At 46.9% G+C, this 17,739-nt stretch overlaps 1 protein-coding gene across 1 annotated transcript; it reads right to left on the minus strand.

Moving 5' to 3' along the window:
- Window positions 1-2,954: 2,954 nt before the first annotated feature.
- Window positions 2,955-17,739, minus strand: LOC119394596 (uncharacterized). Its single transcript, XM_037661915.2, has 8 exons — window positions 17,541-17,739; window positions 14,683-14,786; window positions 12,832-13,034; window positions 7,334-7,502; window positions 6,392-6,664; window positions 4,988-5,132; window positions 3,879-4,136; window positions 2,955-3,151 (listed from the first exon to the last, which is right to left on the minus strand). The coding sequence occupies exons 1-8, from the start codon at window positions 17,722-17,724 to the stop codon at window positions 3,018-3,020; spliced, it is 1,470 nt and encodes a 489-aa protein (XP_037517843.2). The 5' UTR covers window positions 17,725-17,739; the 3' UTR covers window positions 2,955-3,017.

The following is a 17,739-nucleotide window of genomic DNA, read 5'->3' on the forward strand; positions in this document are numbered from 1 at the left end:
ACATCGGATTGACACAGGCGATGCGAGACCAATTCATCGGCGACCCTACCGCGTCTCCCATACTGAGCGACAAATCATCCAAAAAGAAGTCGACAAAATGCTTCCTCGGAATATCATCGAGCCTTCCAGCAGTCCATGGGCGTCCCCTGTTGTACTTGTTAAGAAGAAGGACAACAGTTGGCGATTTTGCGTTGATTATCGGCATTTGAACAAGATCACAAAGAAGGACGTCTATCCTCTGCCACGCATTGACGACGCCCTGGATTGCCTTCACGGTGCACAATATTTTTCTTCAATCGACCTTCGCTCCGGGTACTGGCAAATTGCCGTTGACGAGATGGACCGTGAGAAGACGGCCTTTACCACTCCCGACGGCCTTTACCAGTTTAAAGTGATGCCGTTCGGTTTGTGCAATGCGCCCGCCACGTTTGAACGTATGATGGATGCACTGTTGCATGGCTTCAAGTGGTCCATCTGCCTCTGCTACCTGGATGACGTAATCGTTTGTTCTCCATCCTTTGTGACGCACCTTGAAAGGCTATCGAAGATCTTATCTGTCTTCCGTAAGGCGGGCCTGCAGCTAAATTCGGCCAAGTGCCACTTCGGCCGTCGTGAAATTTCTGTGCTCGGGCATCTCGTTGATTCCTTCGGTGTTCGCCCTGATCAAGATAAAATACGGGCTGTGAAAGATTTTCCTGTGCCAACTTGTTCCAAAGACGTTCGCAGTTTCTTCGGCCTCTGTTCTTACTTCCGTCGTTTTGTCAAAACTTTGCCGACGTCGCGCGCCCTCTCACTCAGCTCCTCAAGAAAGACGCTGCCTTCGTCTGGGGTCCTGAGCAAGCGGATGCGTTCTCCAATCTGGTACAACTGCTTACCTCTCCACCTATTCTCGCCCACTTTGACGTATCAGCTCCAACAGAAGTCCGTACCGATGCAAGTGGTCATGGCATCGGCGCAGTCCTGGCCCAGACACAACAAGGTCGGGAACGCGTTGTTGCCTATGCCAGCCGCCTTCTTTCTGCTGCTGAGCGCAAGTACTCCATTACTGAACGCGAATGTCTGGCGCTCGTTTGGGCAGTCGGAAAATTTCGCCCCTATTTGTACGGCCGGCCATTCACAGTCATCACTGATCACCATGCCTTGTGTTGGCTTTCGTCCCTGAAAGACCCTTCAGGCCGCCTTGGTCGTTGGGCTCTGCGCCTCCAAGAATTCGACTACTCAGTTGTCTACAAAAACCGGCCGCTTGCACCAAGATGCCGACTGTTTGTCCCGATATCCTGTTGACCCCCCAGACAGTTCTACGGCCAACCTTTCTACCAACGTTTTCTCTCTGTCCGCTTTTCACGACATTGGAATCGAGCAACGGCGGGACACCTTCTTGCACGATATCATCCAAAGGCTAACATCCGCGACGCCCGACCCTTCCCTTAGAATGTTTGAGCTTCATGATGGTGTATTGTACCGTTGCAACATGCGTCCTGACGGCCCCGACAGACTACTCGTCGTTCCTCCTCACCTGCGTCAGACTGTTCTCGCCCAGCTTCACGATATGCCGACAGCCGGTCACCTCGGCGTTTCACGGACCTATGACAGAGTTCGCCGGCGCTTCTTCTGGCCTGGGCTGTACCGCGACGTCTCCCGTTATATTGCTGCCTGTGATCTTTGTCAAAGACGGAAAACACCTACTACCCATCCTGCCGGACGCCTTCAGCCGCTCGACATACCATCAGAGCCATTCTACCGTGTGGGTGTTGATCTCCTTGGCCCTTTTCCTACGTCCACTGCGGGCAATGGGTGGATTGCAGTAGCAACTGATTATGCAACCCGATACGCGATCACACGAGCTCTTCCAACTAGCTGTGCAACTGACGTTGCCGACTTTCTCCTCGAGGACGTCATCCTACACCACGGCGCCCCTCGGCAGCTCCTCACCGACCGAGGCAGCTACTTCCTTTCGAAAGTGGTTGATGACCTTCTACGCTCATGCGCCACCAAACACAAGCTTTCAACTGCTTATCATCCGCAAACCAACGGCCTAACCGAGCGCCTCAATCGAACTCTTACTGACATGCTATCCATGTATGTCTCCGCTGATCATCGCGACTGGGACACTACGTTACCGTTTGTCACCTTTGCCTATAATTCTTCTCGACACGATACCGCTGGGTTCTCTCCGTTTTTCCTTTTGTTCGGCCGCGACCCTACGCTACCTTTCGACACACTCCTGCCGTCCAAACTGAGTTATACGTCGGAGTACGCTCGGGAGGCAATAACGAAGACCCAAGAGGCGCGCGAAGTTGCTCGACGCCGACTAGCGGACTCGCAGGAAAACCAGAGGCGTGTATATGACGCCCATCATCGTGACGTCCACTACGCGCCCGGCAATCTGGTTCTGCTTTGGTCCCCCACGCGCCGCCTGGGACTTTCCGAGAAGTTACTCCCACGCTATTCAGGCCCTTACCGCATCTTACGCCAGGTGACCGACGTCACCTACGAAATCGCCCCTAGTGACCCCACCGTCGTTCACCCTCGCACTGACGTAGTTCATGTTACGCGGCTCAAGCCCTACCACTCGACTGCCTCCTGATGAGCACCGGGTCGGTGCTTCAGCCGCCGGGAAATAATGTAACGGGCTAAAAAGGACAACGAAGAAGACAAGAAAGACGACGACGTTGACAGACCCTGCAAGCTGGGCGCCATCTTGCCAGCCGCTGAGTTTATTCCCTGTATATATATTGTAAATATATTCTCCCCGTAACAATATGTTCACCCCTCATGACTTCATGTGGTCCCAACAGAGGCCTACTGCCCTACAGTGAAACAAACGTAAACGCATCGGCGCATCGCGCAATATCTCATCATTTATTTACTGAGTGGTAGCGCCTGGTTCATTACGACCGTGCGCATGGACCAACTCTAAAACGTACCGCATAAATATGCAATACATTTCCTAACGCCAGTGTCCCTTCCGCGCAAAAGAACGAACTGCAGTCCACGTCATGGCAATACCGTAGTGTTCAGAGCTTGACCGTATCTTTGCCAGCCGCGATCCTCCTGAGATCCCTCTTCAGCACTTTCCCCATCGCATTCCGTGGCAGGCTGTCCGTAAAGACCACGCCTCCATACAGGTGCATGTGACTTGGTGTTCTTGCTGAAAACAAGAGAACAAAAATATTAACTGCTCTTCCACTACTGTGAAGATGGACGCCAGCGAAGCTGTGATTATAGTGGGTCTCTTATAGTGAATATTGCTATAGTGAATTACCCTATTGAGCGAATAAACAGACGTACTCAAAGATCGCTGTGATTCTCTTGCGCATGACGCATATTATCACATCAACGGCGGTCTGAATATGAAATCTTGTAGTACATAAGAAACCCCGTTGTTTCGAAAGTACAAAAATGGCACGACGTTGGTTTCTTATACAAGTGTTTTTGGGGCAGAATTGCTCACGTCATTCTGCCATGACGGCGAAATCATAAACTATTATGTTTACTTTTACGCCATGTGTATTTTTTTTTTCGACGCGAAAACGCTGGATTAGTCGAGTTAATCGGTTCGCCGAAAATTGTTATGCTACGTGTCTTTGTGCGCTGCCGAGATGCGCCAGAACCTAACCGTATACAACTTTTTTATAAAAGCTAAACTAGGCAGCCTGGTATATGCAATGGCATTTCTTTGTTTCATTATGTCATCCGCCAAACAAAGAATCACTTGATGCTTAAGCGAGAGAGTAAACAAGTATGTTCTGTCGGCGCGAATCGCGTAACAAACGCCTCTCGAGCGCGCATCCCAAAACAAGGCCACGTGATCGCCGCTGTAGCCATTTTGGACACAACCTTGGTAGCGAACGCCGATAACAAACCACGACATTCACCTGCGACGTGCTGCTTGATCTTGAGGGCTAGAGCAGCGTTGCCGACGGCGGAAGGCTTCAGGACAACGAACGCGATGGGCGCGTCCTGGTATTCGGCAGAGGGCACGCCGACCACGGCCACCTCGCTCACTTCGGCCATCGAACTGATGAGCTGCTCAAGCTCTGGAGTTGGGACGTGGAAGCCGCGGCACTTGATTGTGTCCTTGAGCCGGTCTATGTAATGCACGCGGCCGTCCTCGTCATAGTAGCCGCAATCCCCTGCGTGATCAGCCGGTCAACAATATGTGCTAAAGCCTCGACTATATTGTGCTTAAGCGTGTAAAAGAAGTTCAAGAGCTAACTTCACTTCGGGCGGACATAACTTTGAGTCTACCACGATAAAAAAACTCGCAAGTTTTCTTGTACATTCGCCTAAGACGGCTCGAAGGTGAAAGCCATCTTCCTCTTTTCTTCTCAGTCGATAATTAATACCTCAACCGCCCCTCTCCAAAAGCTTCCGCCACCTAACGTGGTTTTGAACTGCCTCCAAGAGCGGGGGCATCGCTAGCTTTCTGCACCTCACCTAGTTTTTCACCAGGTGATCGGCCCACCTTTGACCAAGTGAACATGTCATATAGTGAGGTCATTACGTGACATCACGGGTCACGGTATGTGTCGTCATAGTGATGTCATGCTCACCTCACTAATTTTTGCGTATGTGGCGTCGTGATGACGTCATAAGATGACATCATCACTTGATTATGATTTTATTCATCGCTCGTGTTGACATCGACGGCGCCGACGGTAAATTTTCCCGTTTGATGAGTCATCTAGGCTTCCACCGTAATATTTTAATCCCGGAGTTTTACGCGCTAAACCAGCAATATAGTCATTAGGAATGCCGTGCGAGACGCATAATTATATGTATAGCATCCTCTAATATACAGTATACGTAACTATAGAATATGGACAGTGTTGATCAAGCAAGGAAGAGACATGCGCACGCGTGCGCAACGAAGAACAGGTCCGTTACACACCAAAATTTTTAATAGCAGCCGACATATTGTTGGACTGTGGATGTCTGCTGCCAACTCGGATTATGTAACATGGCATGATCGAGAGTTCCTCACCGGACAAGAGCCATCCTTCAGAGTCGAGGACTTGCGCCGTGGCTTCCGGCTTGTTTAAGTAGCCCATCATGACGCTAGGGATCTTCACGCAAATTTCACCACTTTTTCCGGCAGGGAGAGGCTTCCTTGTGGTGGCATCAACTACCTGTCAGGGAACACAGACGAGCAACGCACGTAATGTGCAATGAAGCATGTACTCAATCAGATCACGGAACGTGTTTTTTTTTTTTTTTTTTGCTTTGAGTGAGCTGTCGTCTACAAGTAGATTGCTCAGATTCGGGTTGCACTAATGCAATATTTGAGCACGAGGCTACCCTCAAGAAATAGCGAAGTATTGGCTCTTCAGATGATTTTCCGCCGTACCAAACAAATATCGCGCTTTCTTACAAAAATATAAAATGAAAATAAAAACACCAGTCCTGTTGTATGTTTCGCCGTCCTCGTTTGTGCTATTAAAGTTTCCTCTATTGATGGACCAACTCGCCCAAACCAAGCTATTGTTTATGAAAATACGGTTACATAAGTGCAACAATGGCAAAGCTGGCTCATAGCTTTGGCAACTTAGTTGCTACGATGAAACGCTCCTTAATTACGAGTTTATTACAATCCAATTTACACAAATTGGAATTCTATTTCCGCCATAAATAGGATTCTGATGACTGCGCACTGCCTGCAGCACGCGGGACACATTTTTTATTATTGCGCAAGTTTCCTTCCCGTAATTGCGGCCCTCCGTCAATGAAGCGCATTGAAAGGCCCCTAAACCTCCCAGCGGTCGAAACTTAGCTGTGGTGTTGACATTGTGCACGACTCTTCAACAAACACGCAGCCGAGAGAATTTTTCGAAATGGTGTCCTAATAGCGGAGTTGATGATCCAAAAGAGGCCCCCCGCTCGCTTCGCTCTTTCTTTCGCTAAGCTCTGTTCGTCGGCTCGCCTCTCCTCCTGGCCGCGTGCTCCTCCTCGCCGTGCGAGAAGGAAGAGCGGCAAGCGCTCGTACCTGAGAGCGCGCCTGCAAAGAGGTTCTTTTTGTGGACGACATGTGACCAGACGTGAATGGTGACGTCATGGCCAACGCTAGGGACAGCCAAAAGGCCAGGAGAGGACAAGGGATTGTTTCTTGGAATTTGTGGCGCGATCGCGGCTCGTAGCGCTGCCGCGTTTGACATTGTTCGTGGTCACGGCATTCTTAAATCCACGCGCGCGTCTACTTGAAATAAAAAAAAAATATGTCGGAGGTGGTTCAGGGGCCTTTTAAGAGACTATACCGTCTTCTTTCGGCGGTTTACTTAAGAGACGTTCCTTTTCTATGATGCTAATTCCGTTAGCTGTAGGTATCAAATGATGTGACTAATTTAGCCTAACCACATACTATTCGATCGGTCTAAGCGCCAGTAAATCTGACCTTGATGAGCACCCCGGGACACGCGTAGCCGAGGTAGGCGACGGTCAGCTCACTTAACTGTGGCACCATCACCACGCCGGCAGCCTCGGTGAGTCCGTACGCGTGAGCCAGCTTGCGCATGTCGAACACGTCTTTCATCTGTTCCACGGCCGACGCGGGCAGAGTGCCGCCGGTGCAGCCGACGAAGGTGACGCTCTTCAGTTTCTCGCCCGCACTGACCGCATCGCGCACCAGTCGCTGCAGGGGCGTCGCCGACGCGCATAACGACGTCACCTGTGCGAAAAGACGGCCGCAGAAAAAACGAGAGCCGAGTGGTTTGTAAGTTAGGAACTGTCCTCGTGATTAGTTATTTAGGGCATACTGTGGTAAAGAAAACCAATCAGGTGTGGCTTACATGAAAATTACATTGCACCATCATTCACATGTGAATACAACGGTAGCACAACAATTAAAACCCAATTATACGATACTCACGGGGCATCCATATATATATATATATATATATATATATATATATATATATATATATATATATATATATATATATATATATATATATATATATAAATGCATAATAATTATAAAAATTGTTGGGGTTTTACGTCCCAAAAGCACGATATGAACATGAGAGACGCCCCAGTTGAGCGCTCCACAAATTTCGACCAACGGCCCGGGGGTTGGGCTGCAGCCGGGATTCGATCCCGCGACTTTCGCGTCAGCAGTCAAGCACCATGACCAACACTAACACTGTACACACAACCAAGAAAAGTATCAAGAATTATATGTAAAATTGATTGATTGATTGATTGATTGATTGATTGATTGATTGATTGATTGATTGATTGATTGATTGATTGATTGATTGGTTGATTGATTGATTGATTGATTGATTGATTGATTGATTGATTGATTGATTGATTGATAAACATGAAGGCGACTTACATTGTGCTTCTTGATCGCTTCGATTGTCGTCGCATTTCCGAGTTTCGGCTTCACGACTATTGTCGTGGCTCCGGCGCACAGCGCGTCCATGAAAAGGCGAATTGCGCTCACGGAGTACATTCTCCACAACACTATAAGCACTTCGTGTTCACCGGCGCATTTCATGTCCCTGAAAGAGCAACGCGAGGAACGGGCAGTTAGAGACGTCACAGTGAGTGACTGATTTCACTTTAAATATGCGTTTGGACGCTGCTATGACGAGAGCTCCCGCTCGCATGCTTTAAGTTGAAGTATGTCCGCGCAATTATTAACATTTAGCATCAAGTTGAGGTGCTCATTCGCACTGGTGCAAATATGCACGCCGTAGGGCGGAAGGTATCCTTTTCTTTAAGGTGGCGGTCCCACTCCGGCGAACCCCCCTCCGCATTTTACGCATTGTTTGCGGATGCACTGTGCTCGCTGCGCTTGACAAATAAATATTAATTGTAATAATTCAGAAAGCTTATGATCTCCGCTTTCTAATGACACCTGGTGTTAATGCCTGTTCGGAAGCGTTACCTAATAGCAATGAAAATAGTGTGAGCAACAAAAGGCATTTTCGTTGTACAAGCCTCCGTTGTACTGCCAGTACAGCGAAACTGTTCAACATAACAAGACCAAATTTACCGTGCCTTTAGAAGAAGTGCTATTTAAGGTTTCTATGAAGAGATATTAGCCATAAAATAATTAGTAATTTATTTACGCTCCAATGAAAATGGGCAAAATATTAAAAGTTTTTGTGAGAATATCTTTTTTACTTTTCAAAGCAGAACGATAATATTTAGTGGCTACGTAGACTACATTACACTTATTTTCCAAGCGAAGTTGCTTTGTGTTCTGACGAAAACTTGATGAATTATCATTGTGTCAATGCGGCAGTTTATGGCTGTACTTGGTCACGCATTACCGATGAAGCGACAAAACTATACAAGCTGATACTGTGAACTTCTACATAATGAAGAAGCAAGGCCCTTTCTATGATTCTATGAAGAGAAAATTCCTTTATCTTTAGTAGGGAACCTGCAAGACAGCAGTGAATTTACGTAATTTTCCTGCTGACCAGTCCCGTAGAAACTCGCTTTTTTTTTCTTTTAGACGCTAATTGCCAACGAGTATTGCACATTAGTAGATGCATATTGTGTCTTTTATCTACTTGTGCTCACTAACTTGACCACTCAGTGCTTCAAACAAAATATTTTCAATGAATCATAAGTCTCACAGGCGTTTTTTGGTGGTAGCTCCATCTATGAAATGAAACATCAAGTTGCTTTATGCGAGTTCAAGCGTTCGCCAAAACGGGTAGAACAGGCATGAATTATATCTCCAGGCCTCATAGTTTGCTTCACTAGCTAAGTCTAGTCGCCGCGCGTAACAAACGCCAACCGTAAAAGGAGGAGGGCTTAGTGATAAACCCTTTCCACTCGCCCCACGTCAGCAGGTGGGGCGGTCTCATCAAGCGGCAAATGGTTTCGGTATGCAGGAAGATTGCGCGTTCGTCACGCGTTCTTAGAACCAGTGTTCCCCGGCACGTCTTTAATAATGTGCATCTCTTTGTGGTTCAGCTGCTCGTGTTTTGCGCGTTCCTTTGAGTGTTTTCGTGCCTGTGAGGTTCGAAATTGTGAAAGGAAGGACGCTGACATGCCGTGTGAATGATACGTATGTAGCGCCGCTTCAAAGGGGACACGATGGTGAACGTATGAAAGCTTGTCATTGCCGGAATTTTCAAAGTATGCCTGTCGAGCACTGCGCCGACAACTTCCACTGACCAGTAGTGGTAAGTTGTACCCAATCAGGTAATTACATCCTAGTTGCAACGATGCGACAGAAGCGAGACTTTGTTGAAGATGCAGAACGTTCTAGTCAACGTGGCAGAATATTCAATGTACGGGACCCTGGAAAAGTTTTATTGTGCTTTGTGAAAAGACGCACTCACTTCGGATAAGGCGATCACTGTCTTTGCCACTAATGAGGGCTACGGTGTCAGGAAACAGTTCGACTGAGGAGGACTACTCTACCTAGTGGGGATAACGCTGTTGCGCACTGCTACTTTGTCGTAAAGCGGCTTGCTGCGTAGCCAGAACTACTACTAATGATCGGATAACAACTAGTTCGTAGCAAAGTACAAGGCGGACAGTGCAATGTCTGGTCAACGAAGAATAACCTGACTTAGACGCACGTGAGAGTGGCCACATGAACAAAACAGTGCCGATACATATGCTACTGACGAACATTTTGTTGAAAAACTTTTGCGGCAACCTAAATGGAAAACTTGTCGATGGTGCCTGTAAGTCAAAATAAAGGAAAACCACAGCTTTCCACAACAAATAAGTGTATTCATGCTTTTATAGAACAAGCATAAATAAAAACTGGATTCTGTAAAAGCCTACATGACCGGTCATGTAAGCCCCCAAGGCGACCCTGTCCAGCTCTGACCCAGTGCAGCAACAAGCCCTGGTCGACCGTCGTGCCCGGGCGGCGGCAAGAGCCAATGGTCTTCCGGACTAGGAGGCCCACCCCCAATAGCGACTTATTTCTACCAATAAATGTATTCTCTCCCTCCCAAGGGGGGATGGGGGGGGGGCGCCCAGCCCCCTCGTGTGCACGCCTACGCTGGCCGATGTACCTATACTCAGTTTCATACAATATATGCAACGCTGTGGAAGCTATACAAGAAGTTCAGTCAGCAGTATGTGTGACTACGCGCGTCTTGCGCCTGGCTTTCATCGTTGTAAACGCTCGTGCGAGACGACCACGAACGCGCCTGCAGAGCGTCGCGAAAGGTTACAAATGAGAACAAAGAGACGAAAATAACGGGGTGTCTTGCCCTCCAACGCACAAACCATCTTGGTTTATTACTGTTCCCAAGAGAAAAAAAATCATGCCTCACATGGAAAAATCATTGTCTTCTTCCTCACGCAAACGCATTCATTGTCGGACGTCTCGCTGGCAGAAGCATGTGTTCTAGGAGGTTCTAACTCCGGTAATTAGTGGTAGTCATGTGTTCAACTGATCATCAAGATGTACTTTATTTTGGTAACCGTTTAGTGCAGTTTGAGAGGATGAAATTTCGCAGATAACTCTCGAATTATAATTTGCTGAAATCTGTCTGTCCATTTTTTCCTCCTCCAATTGTAATAAGCAAAAGCACGCCCCCCCCCCCCCCCCCCCCACACACACACACACACACAAAAGACATGCGCTCGCGCGATGCTATAAAAGCCACTGGCACGGTCGCTAAAATGAACCAAAATGATTGTTTTAGTAGCGGCCGTGCAATTCCACTGAAACGCTGCGAAGCGTTTGATTGATGTTTTGTTCAATACTATTTCACTGAGGCACATTATATTATGTGAGTGAGTGCGTTAGTGAGAGCGTAGCGCGTGCGTGTGGGTGAGAGCGTGTGTGTGTGCGTGTGTGAGTGCACGCTGTTGTACGCACCAGTGTGCGTGTGTGCGCGTGTTTTTTTTTTTCTTTTGTTCTCAAGCGATTGTATTTAGACGCTGCGCTGTCCTTTCTCAAGGGCTGCAATAGGAAGCGAGCGTTTGTCCTTACAAACTGGGGCACTTATCGTCATGTCGTTGAAACGACGCCAACAGTTGGCCCCGATTGTAGGTGAAAGACGCCGTCCGCGTTTGTGCTCCTTGCTTTTTGTCGGCCGATTTCCGTCACCTAGCGCGACATATAACATATAAAACACGCGCGAGGCGACGCTGACCATACTTGCGCGCGCAATTTTCTCGCTTTCTGCAAACGTGTATGAGTGGCGTCGTCTGTTGTCGTTTTTCGAACTATTGGCAAGATGGTGGTAGTGGAACCGCCACCTTAAAGAGCTCGTTTCGCAGAAATTCCGGTGTCGGCGTCCGCGTCGTTGGTTGTGAGCGAAAAAAAATCACAGCATATCCACGGAGTGAATGATGATGAGTGGGCGAAGCTGCGGAGGTTCATCGGTAAACCGTGAATCTTCCGTGAATTCTGCCCAGTACATCATCACCGACGTGAGATCGGGCGCGTTTATACTAAAGGTTCGATGATTTATGACGACTTGCAGCTCACTTTAATTTTACATGTATGCTGTGAATTTTCATTGTTTAGAAAACCATTGCTTTAGAAAACATCTGGCGTCTTTCGTTAAGCAGCTGGCGTCTTTTCGTTTTGCTTTAGAAACATCTGGCGTTCTTTCGTTTTGCTTTCAGAAAACATCTGGCGTCTTTCGTTGGTTTATTTCATCAATCAACGGCGTTTTGAACAAAATTTTTATTGTTTAATCACGCACAGGAGAAATCTCACCAGGCACTACCTTGGAGGTAAACAATGGCTTCTAATGGGAATGAGAGACAGAAGAAGTCGGCTTTTAGCTAACACTTACACTTCTACTTCTACTAACGTTTCCTACTGGAACATGCCAATGGCTGCTAATGGGGAATGAGAGACAGAAGAATTCGGCTTTTAGTTAACGCGCACGCTGCGAATTTTTTTATTGTTCAACAACGCACAGGAAAAATCTCCCACCGGCACCACCTTGGAGGTCAAGATCTGGTACTAGCGTTACGACTGGTTACGCACTACTACGAGGGACGAACGGGTGCCGCCTTAAGGAGGTTCGCCCCTAAAAATCCTATGCGAATGTCTTGTGGTGCGAACAGTCTCCTTAAGGCACGTAATGTGGCGTAACCGAAGCGTAGAATCGCGCCAGGCGTGTGACTTGCGAATCGAGTAGGTGGTTTAAAGGCCCACCCATTGCAAAGCGCTCAGACATGTTTAATCAACATCGGCACCAAAAGAATCAACAAAGTGAACAGCTGCGTAGGTGCGCGTGCTGCCTCACGGACGCGTGGCGGGTACTTCGCTAATTCGCAAAACGAAAATTTATGGAGTAGTGGGCACTCCGCAACTGTACTTGCATTACGCAATCTAGAATAATTTTAAACGGTCAATGTAACTCGCACGTACGTTCCATTCGTTGCATCACGGTTGAGGTGTCCACCGAGAACCGAAACTAGGCTAGCAGTTGAGAAGGCGATGCGCACGGGGCCCGATTACGCTTTCGCGTTCTACTCTTGAGGCGAAGCTCAAGCGTCCTCTAACGTTCTGATATCTCGGTTGTAAGTTAGCGTGGAGTTGTCAGTGTCTTTGTAGCAGAGTCTTATATCGTACGTTACGCACTATATTGATATTTGCGAATCAGTTATGCAGAATCCTGCAAGGCGGCGGAAGGGTTATGAAAGAAAAAATTGAAGACCACCAGTTTGCAGCACGAAGCTACAAAGAAATCCGCACAGATTTCTGATAAAAAAGCTTATTAGATGACGAACTGGTACGGGAATCAAACCAGGGACCAGCGCCTTTACGGGACCCTTTTTAATCTTGCAGTGCGCATATGCAAGAGTTATGATCAGTGGTAAGCAGCCTGTGCACGACAGCAGACCTATATGATGAGGGACTATATAAACATTGCGGACCTGAAGCACTCGAAAGAGGCTACGAAGCTGTACTGTGACACCATCACTCCCTTGGCGTCGCCCGTGGTGCCCGAGGTGTAGGCGATCGCGCACAGGGCCTTCTTCGTGTCTTCTTCCTGAAGATCATGGAGCGTCATCTCGGGCAGCTTCCTGAATGACGTCACGGATACGAAGCCTGGCGTATCGCGCATTACGAATATCATCTGAAAGAGAAAAGCATCGCTCTGGCCATGCACTAAGGACGACAATAAATCAAATTAAACTATACATCTTGGACTGATAAATTGCCATCGTGTTCTACAAAGGAGGCAAATGCTTCCCTAAGAAAAGTATTGCTAAACCAGCAAAAAGAAACGAGAAAAGAATAAACGGGGGGCAACACCCACTTTAACACTCCCGCACCAGCTCATTGTGGCGTCACTTCAGGTCGAGGTCTTGCTCAATTTTCATCGATAGTATGGGGACAATGTTATATTCTAAAGAATATTAACACTGAACTAAGCCAGTTTCAAGAGTACTCAACCAAAGAAGCCTCAATGCTAAATCAAATACTTCGGATGTTAAGTGCGAAAAATCAAACTCCGACGTTATTTTTTTGTTAATGAACTTGTTACCGCGAAATGTCTGAGAGCATAGTTTTTAAAGGGCACCTAAACAACCCCTGAAAATAGAAAGAACGAGCGCGTTGTTCTATGCTGGCGTTTCTTGCCTTTTCAGCACAATTCGTGACGCCAGAAGTCTGTTCACGTGACGTCATGAGGAAATAAGCTCTCGATTGGTTCATATATATTGCTTGTGAATTGTCTTCTAACCTGCATTGCCATGCAGTCGAACGCCCGTTGTGCTTTGTATCACATGACTGTCGTACCCGATCAGCTGATTTTGCTTCGTTTTGTGCGTTTTCGACTGCGCAAGCAGAGATGTAACAGCGTGTAGCCGACAAACACGAAATCAATCGTGCTAGTCTCAACTCTTATAGCGCACATTGTTTACGTGTTTTATAAAGAAACAAAAGGCGAGGAGGACATAACGCCTGTAGGAAGGGTATTGAAGGCGAGAAAGAAACCACTCTCTCGTCTTTAGACTCGTAATGGTTTAGGGACCTTCTAAAGGAATGCTTTATCGGTGTAAATAAATTTAGTGTTTTCTCTTTAGGGTACGTTTAACTATAACGTTGCTCACTGGGATCTCACTTGCGCACCTTTCTGCATCAATAAATCAAGATTCTTTCCTCTTTTTTTTTTTCATGCGCAAGTACATAAGTTTCAAAACTCCGCTTTTTTTTACGACTCACCAGATATATTTTTCTTTTTTTTTCTTTATTAGTTCTGAAGTAAGTTCGATTGTTTTGAACCTTCAACGCAGGTAATTGTGTGCACAAGCCCTGGTAATTCTTTTATAGGACTCCTATCTTCTGTATTTCTACAATGTATGCCTTTAGTTGTTCTTGTATTGCTTGTGTATTAATATATTACAGGAATTTTGTATTTCTTGTCATGTGTCCTTATTACACAAAATATATCATTGAAGCTACCCTGTCATTGCATTTGTGTATAGATTGATATGATTAACCACACCTCTGCTCCTGACATGCATATAGAATAGTCATGTAATAGATTGGACCACTAACTAGCCACACAGGCTAATGGTCCAAATATTCTTGTAACATTCTTGTGTTAATTATATTGAATAAACACCGATTGATTGATTGATTGATTGATTGATTGATTGATTGATTGATTGATTGATTGATTGATTGATTGATTGATTGATTGATTGATTGATTGATTGATTGATTGATTGATTGATTGATTGATCGATCGATCGATCGATCATGAGTGACCACCAAACCTTGAAACGGCACTGAGCCTGCTGGTCGATGATGGAGGCCAGGTTTTCGCTATCCGTGAGGCAGAACGATGCCTCGGCGTCTTGCACTTGATAGGCCAGCTCCTCTATAGCACAAAATACAACGGTGTATGATATATGGTGCGAAAGGCTCGCCTGCAACTTTCAAGATGTCGGAAACGCAATCACAGTCATAAGTTATCCTGCTTTACATCCGTAAGCTAGGACATCTACGAGAACTGTAGAGTTGTATAATGGAGCCACACTCTACAATAAATACGAGGATTAATTCCTGATCTTACATCAACATTCAAGTAATTGATCCGTGTTTTCTTTGCGCCACAAAACACAAAAGACAAGGAAAGTTATATCTGTTGAAATTTGTATCCCCCTCCCGCATTATTTTCTCTTTTTTTTTTCGTCTACTGCGACATGGAAAACAAACGCCAAAGCTACACCTAACACGTCCCTTAGTAAAGAAACAAAAAACGTAGTATTAGGGCTCCCGTACTATAATTTTGTGAATTGCTATGCTAGGATAGAGTTGTGTGAAACGGTACGTACTGCCTAACCTTAAACAATTACAAAAACTAGGACAACAGGAAAATGAGGAACACGAAAAGCTCATGAAGTTACAAAAATTATACGTTAAATTTACACACATAACCAAGTTTTGAACTTTGGTGTGCCATAACCATGATCTGCTTATGCGGAACACTGTAGTTAAGGGCTCCGGATTATTTATTTTTTGTTCCCAAACTGTGACTTTTTTATAACGACGTCTCTAACATACGTCGCTCTTATCGTAAGTCTTATTATATTGGTGTACTACAGAAATTGTTATTCTCTCGTAAATCTGTTTCTCCATATTCTGAACGGGTTTTTTTTCCAACGCAATTTCCCCAGAGTGTGGTTACCAATAAGGCTGTGATTGCGTAGCAATTTCTATAGCAATGGCATGGCATGATATAGCTGTTGTACGACTAGCATCTTATCGGCTATGTTTGTCCTAACAAGGCTAATAATCCTAACGCGAAACAAATGCCAACCAGGGTCAGGGTTTGTTTGTTTTCTTTTCAGCATATAACACTATACCGCTGATTTTTTGAACCCGAAAGTGTTCTATGCCGGGATCTACCAAGACTTCAGTGACATCATTTCCGTCACGGATATGACGTCGGCAAAACGCTAAAGAACAGATGACAAAGAAAAACGAGAAGAAACGTTTCGCTGATATCGATGACGTGGGAGTCGAACCCACAACCTCTACGTCCGCCACGATAGGAGCCGAGCGCTTAACCCACTGCGCTACCTACGCTCTTGCATAAGTCTTTACAAACGCGTCCCTTGTATCTTTCACACCTTCTCCCTTTCACAGTGACCTTAGATGACCCCTCCAAGACGGCGACACCGCCCCGGTGTCTTGGAGGGGTTAAGTACTGTATCATGACACTAACGAGCGCCGACAGGACGCGCTTCGGTAGCCTCAGCGCAGTGGAGGCTGGCGCCCCAATGTCCGCTCCATTTGATCTCAATACAGTTTGAGTGAGTGTTCTTGCAGTGAGAGTCACGCCAGCGGGCTGCGGGACACCTTCGCGCGTTCACGGCTCAAGCTACGAGCTCTGCCTCTCGCGTTCCTGTGCTGTATGATAGCGTATGCATAAGCAGACGTGTAGGTTATCCAATTGCTGGAGAGCGCACACCTTGCCGTTTCTCTGCTCAGATGACGACGCTTTCCATGAACCCATATCGAGTACTTGTGATTATGTTGTTGTTGATGCCATATTTGCGCGGGATTCCCCATACACTGTGTCCGGGCTTATGTTAACTACTTCAGCTACTGCAAATGTTTAGTAGTAATTATTGATTTTAGTCGTCGGAATGGAGATGTGACATTAGGGTCTACGTATGTGCGTCCACATCAAGTGGTGCTACAGGCGCCAAACACCAGCAGACATTGTGCAAGCTCTCATTTATCAATGTACAATGAACATTGAACTACTTTCGAAAGACACATTTCACTTTCGTGTTATACCGGTTCCTATGACGGAGTTATCAGCCATGTTTTTTTTTTATGCCCAGTCCGGTTTCGTGCTAAATGTATGAGCGGTAAACTTCAGCACTTTCCTGCATGGTGTCTCCTACCACAATATGAGAATGGCAGACTGGGCGTGTTGGTTCCGCATACTTGAAGTGTAAGGCACGACGACGACAATGGACAAAAGGAAGAGTACACACACGCGGAGGCGCTCCGTGTGTATGTACTCTCCCGTTTGTCCGTTGTCGACGCCGCGCCTTATAAACTTCAACTACCGCGAAACTTTCGGAGAATGAGACGCAAGAATGAAAAGGAACTAAGGTTTGTGCTTGGCCCTCTATATAACGAAGGTTATGAGAGGGCCCGTGTTACGATTCCGAGCCACGGCAGCCGCATTTAGTTGAGGGCTAAATGCAGGGGCGTAGCCAGAAATTTTTCTCGGGGTGGAGAAGGGGGGGGGGGGTTGAAACATACTTTACGCATGTTCGTGAGTGCGTTTGTATGTGTGCAGGTATATATACCCATGCAAAATTGAAAAATTTCGCCCCCCCCCCCCCGGTCCCCGCCCCCTCCCCGGCTACTCCAGTGACCAAATGCAAAGAACACCCGTGTGATTAGATTTAAGTGCACATTAAAGAACTCCAGGTGGTCGGAAGTAATCCGGAGTCCCCCTACTACGGTGTGCCGTGAAATCACATCCTGGCTTTGGCACGTGAAACCCCAGCAAATACTAATTATATTAAAGTTTATGCGAAGGCCTCGACATCCGGCTTTGCAATGACAGCTGTTTAGCGGAATAGGCGGTATGGTGGTGTACACGTACGCGCCGTCCTGGGCCCACTGGCGAAGCAGGCCACGCATCCGGAGAACATGAGCGCCATGATGGAGATGAGCGCGTCGGTTGAGGCTTCAACGGCCGCGATGAAGCGGTCGCCGCGCCTCACGCCGATGTTGTGGAATCCCGCGGCGTATTGGGCCAGGCGCGTCTGCAGGAACGCGTAGCTCATGCTCTCGTCCCCTTC

The sequence above is a fragment of the Rhipicephalus sanguineus genome, chromosome 5, assembly GCF_013339695.2.
Source record: "Rhipicephalus sanguineus isolate Rsan-2018 chromosome 5, BIME_Rsan_1.4, whole genome shotgun sequence".
In the NCBI taxonomy this organism is placed as follows: domain Eukaryota; kingdom Metazoa; phylum Arthropoda; class Arachnida; order Ixodida; family Ixodidae; genus Rhipicephalus; species Rhipicephalus sanguineus.

What these genes read in the sequence shown, in the direction of transcription:
- LOC119394596 (XM_037661915.2), bottom strand. Translation starts at nt 17,724, where the DNA reads ATGAGCTACGCGTTCCTGCAGACGCGCCTGGCCCAATACGCCGCGGGA. An exon ending in CAGTGGGCCCAGGACGGCGC is followed by an intron (nt 14,787 to 17,540) that starts GTACGTGTACAC and finishes TTTGTGCTATAG; the next exon opens with AGGAGCTGGCCTATCAAGTG. An exon ending in TGAAGGATGGCTCTTGTCCG is followed by an intron (nt 4,137 to 4,987) that starts GTGAGGAACTCT and finishes CTGATCACGCAG; the next exon opens with GGGATTGCGGCTACTATGAC.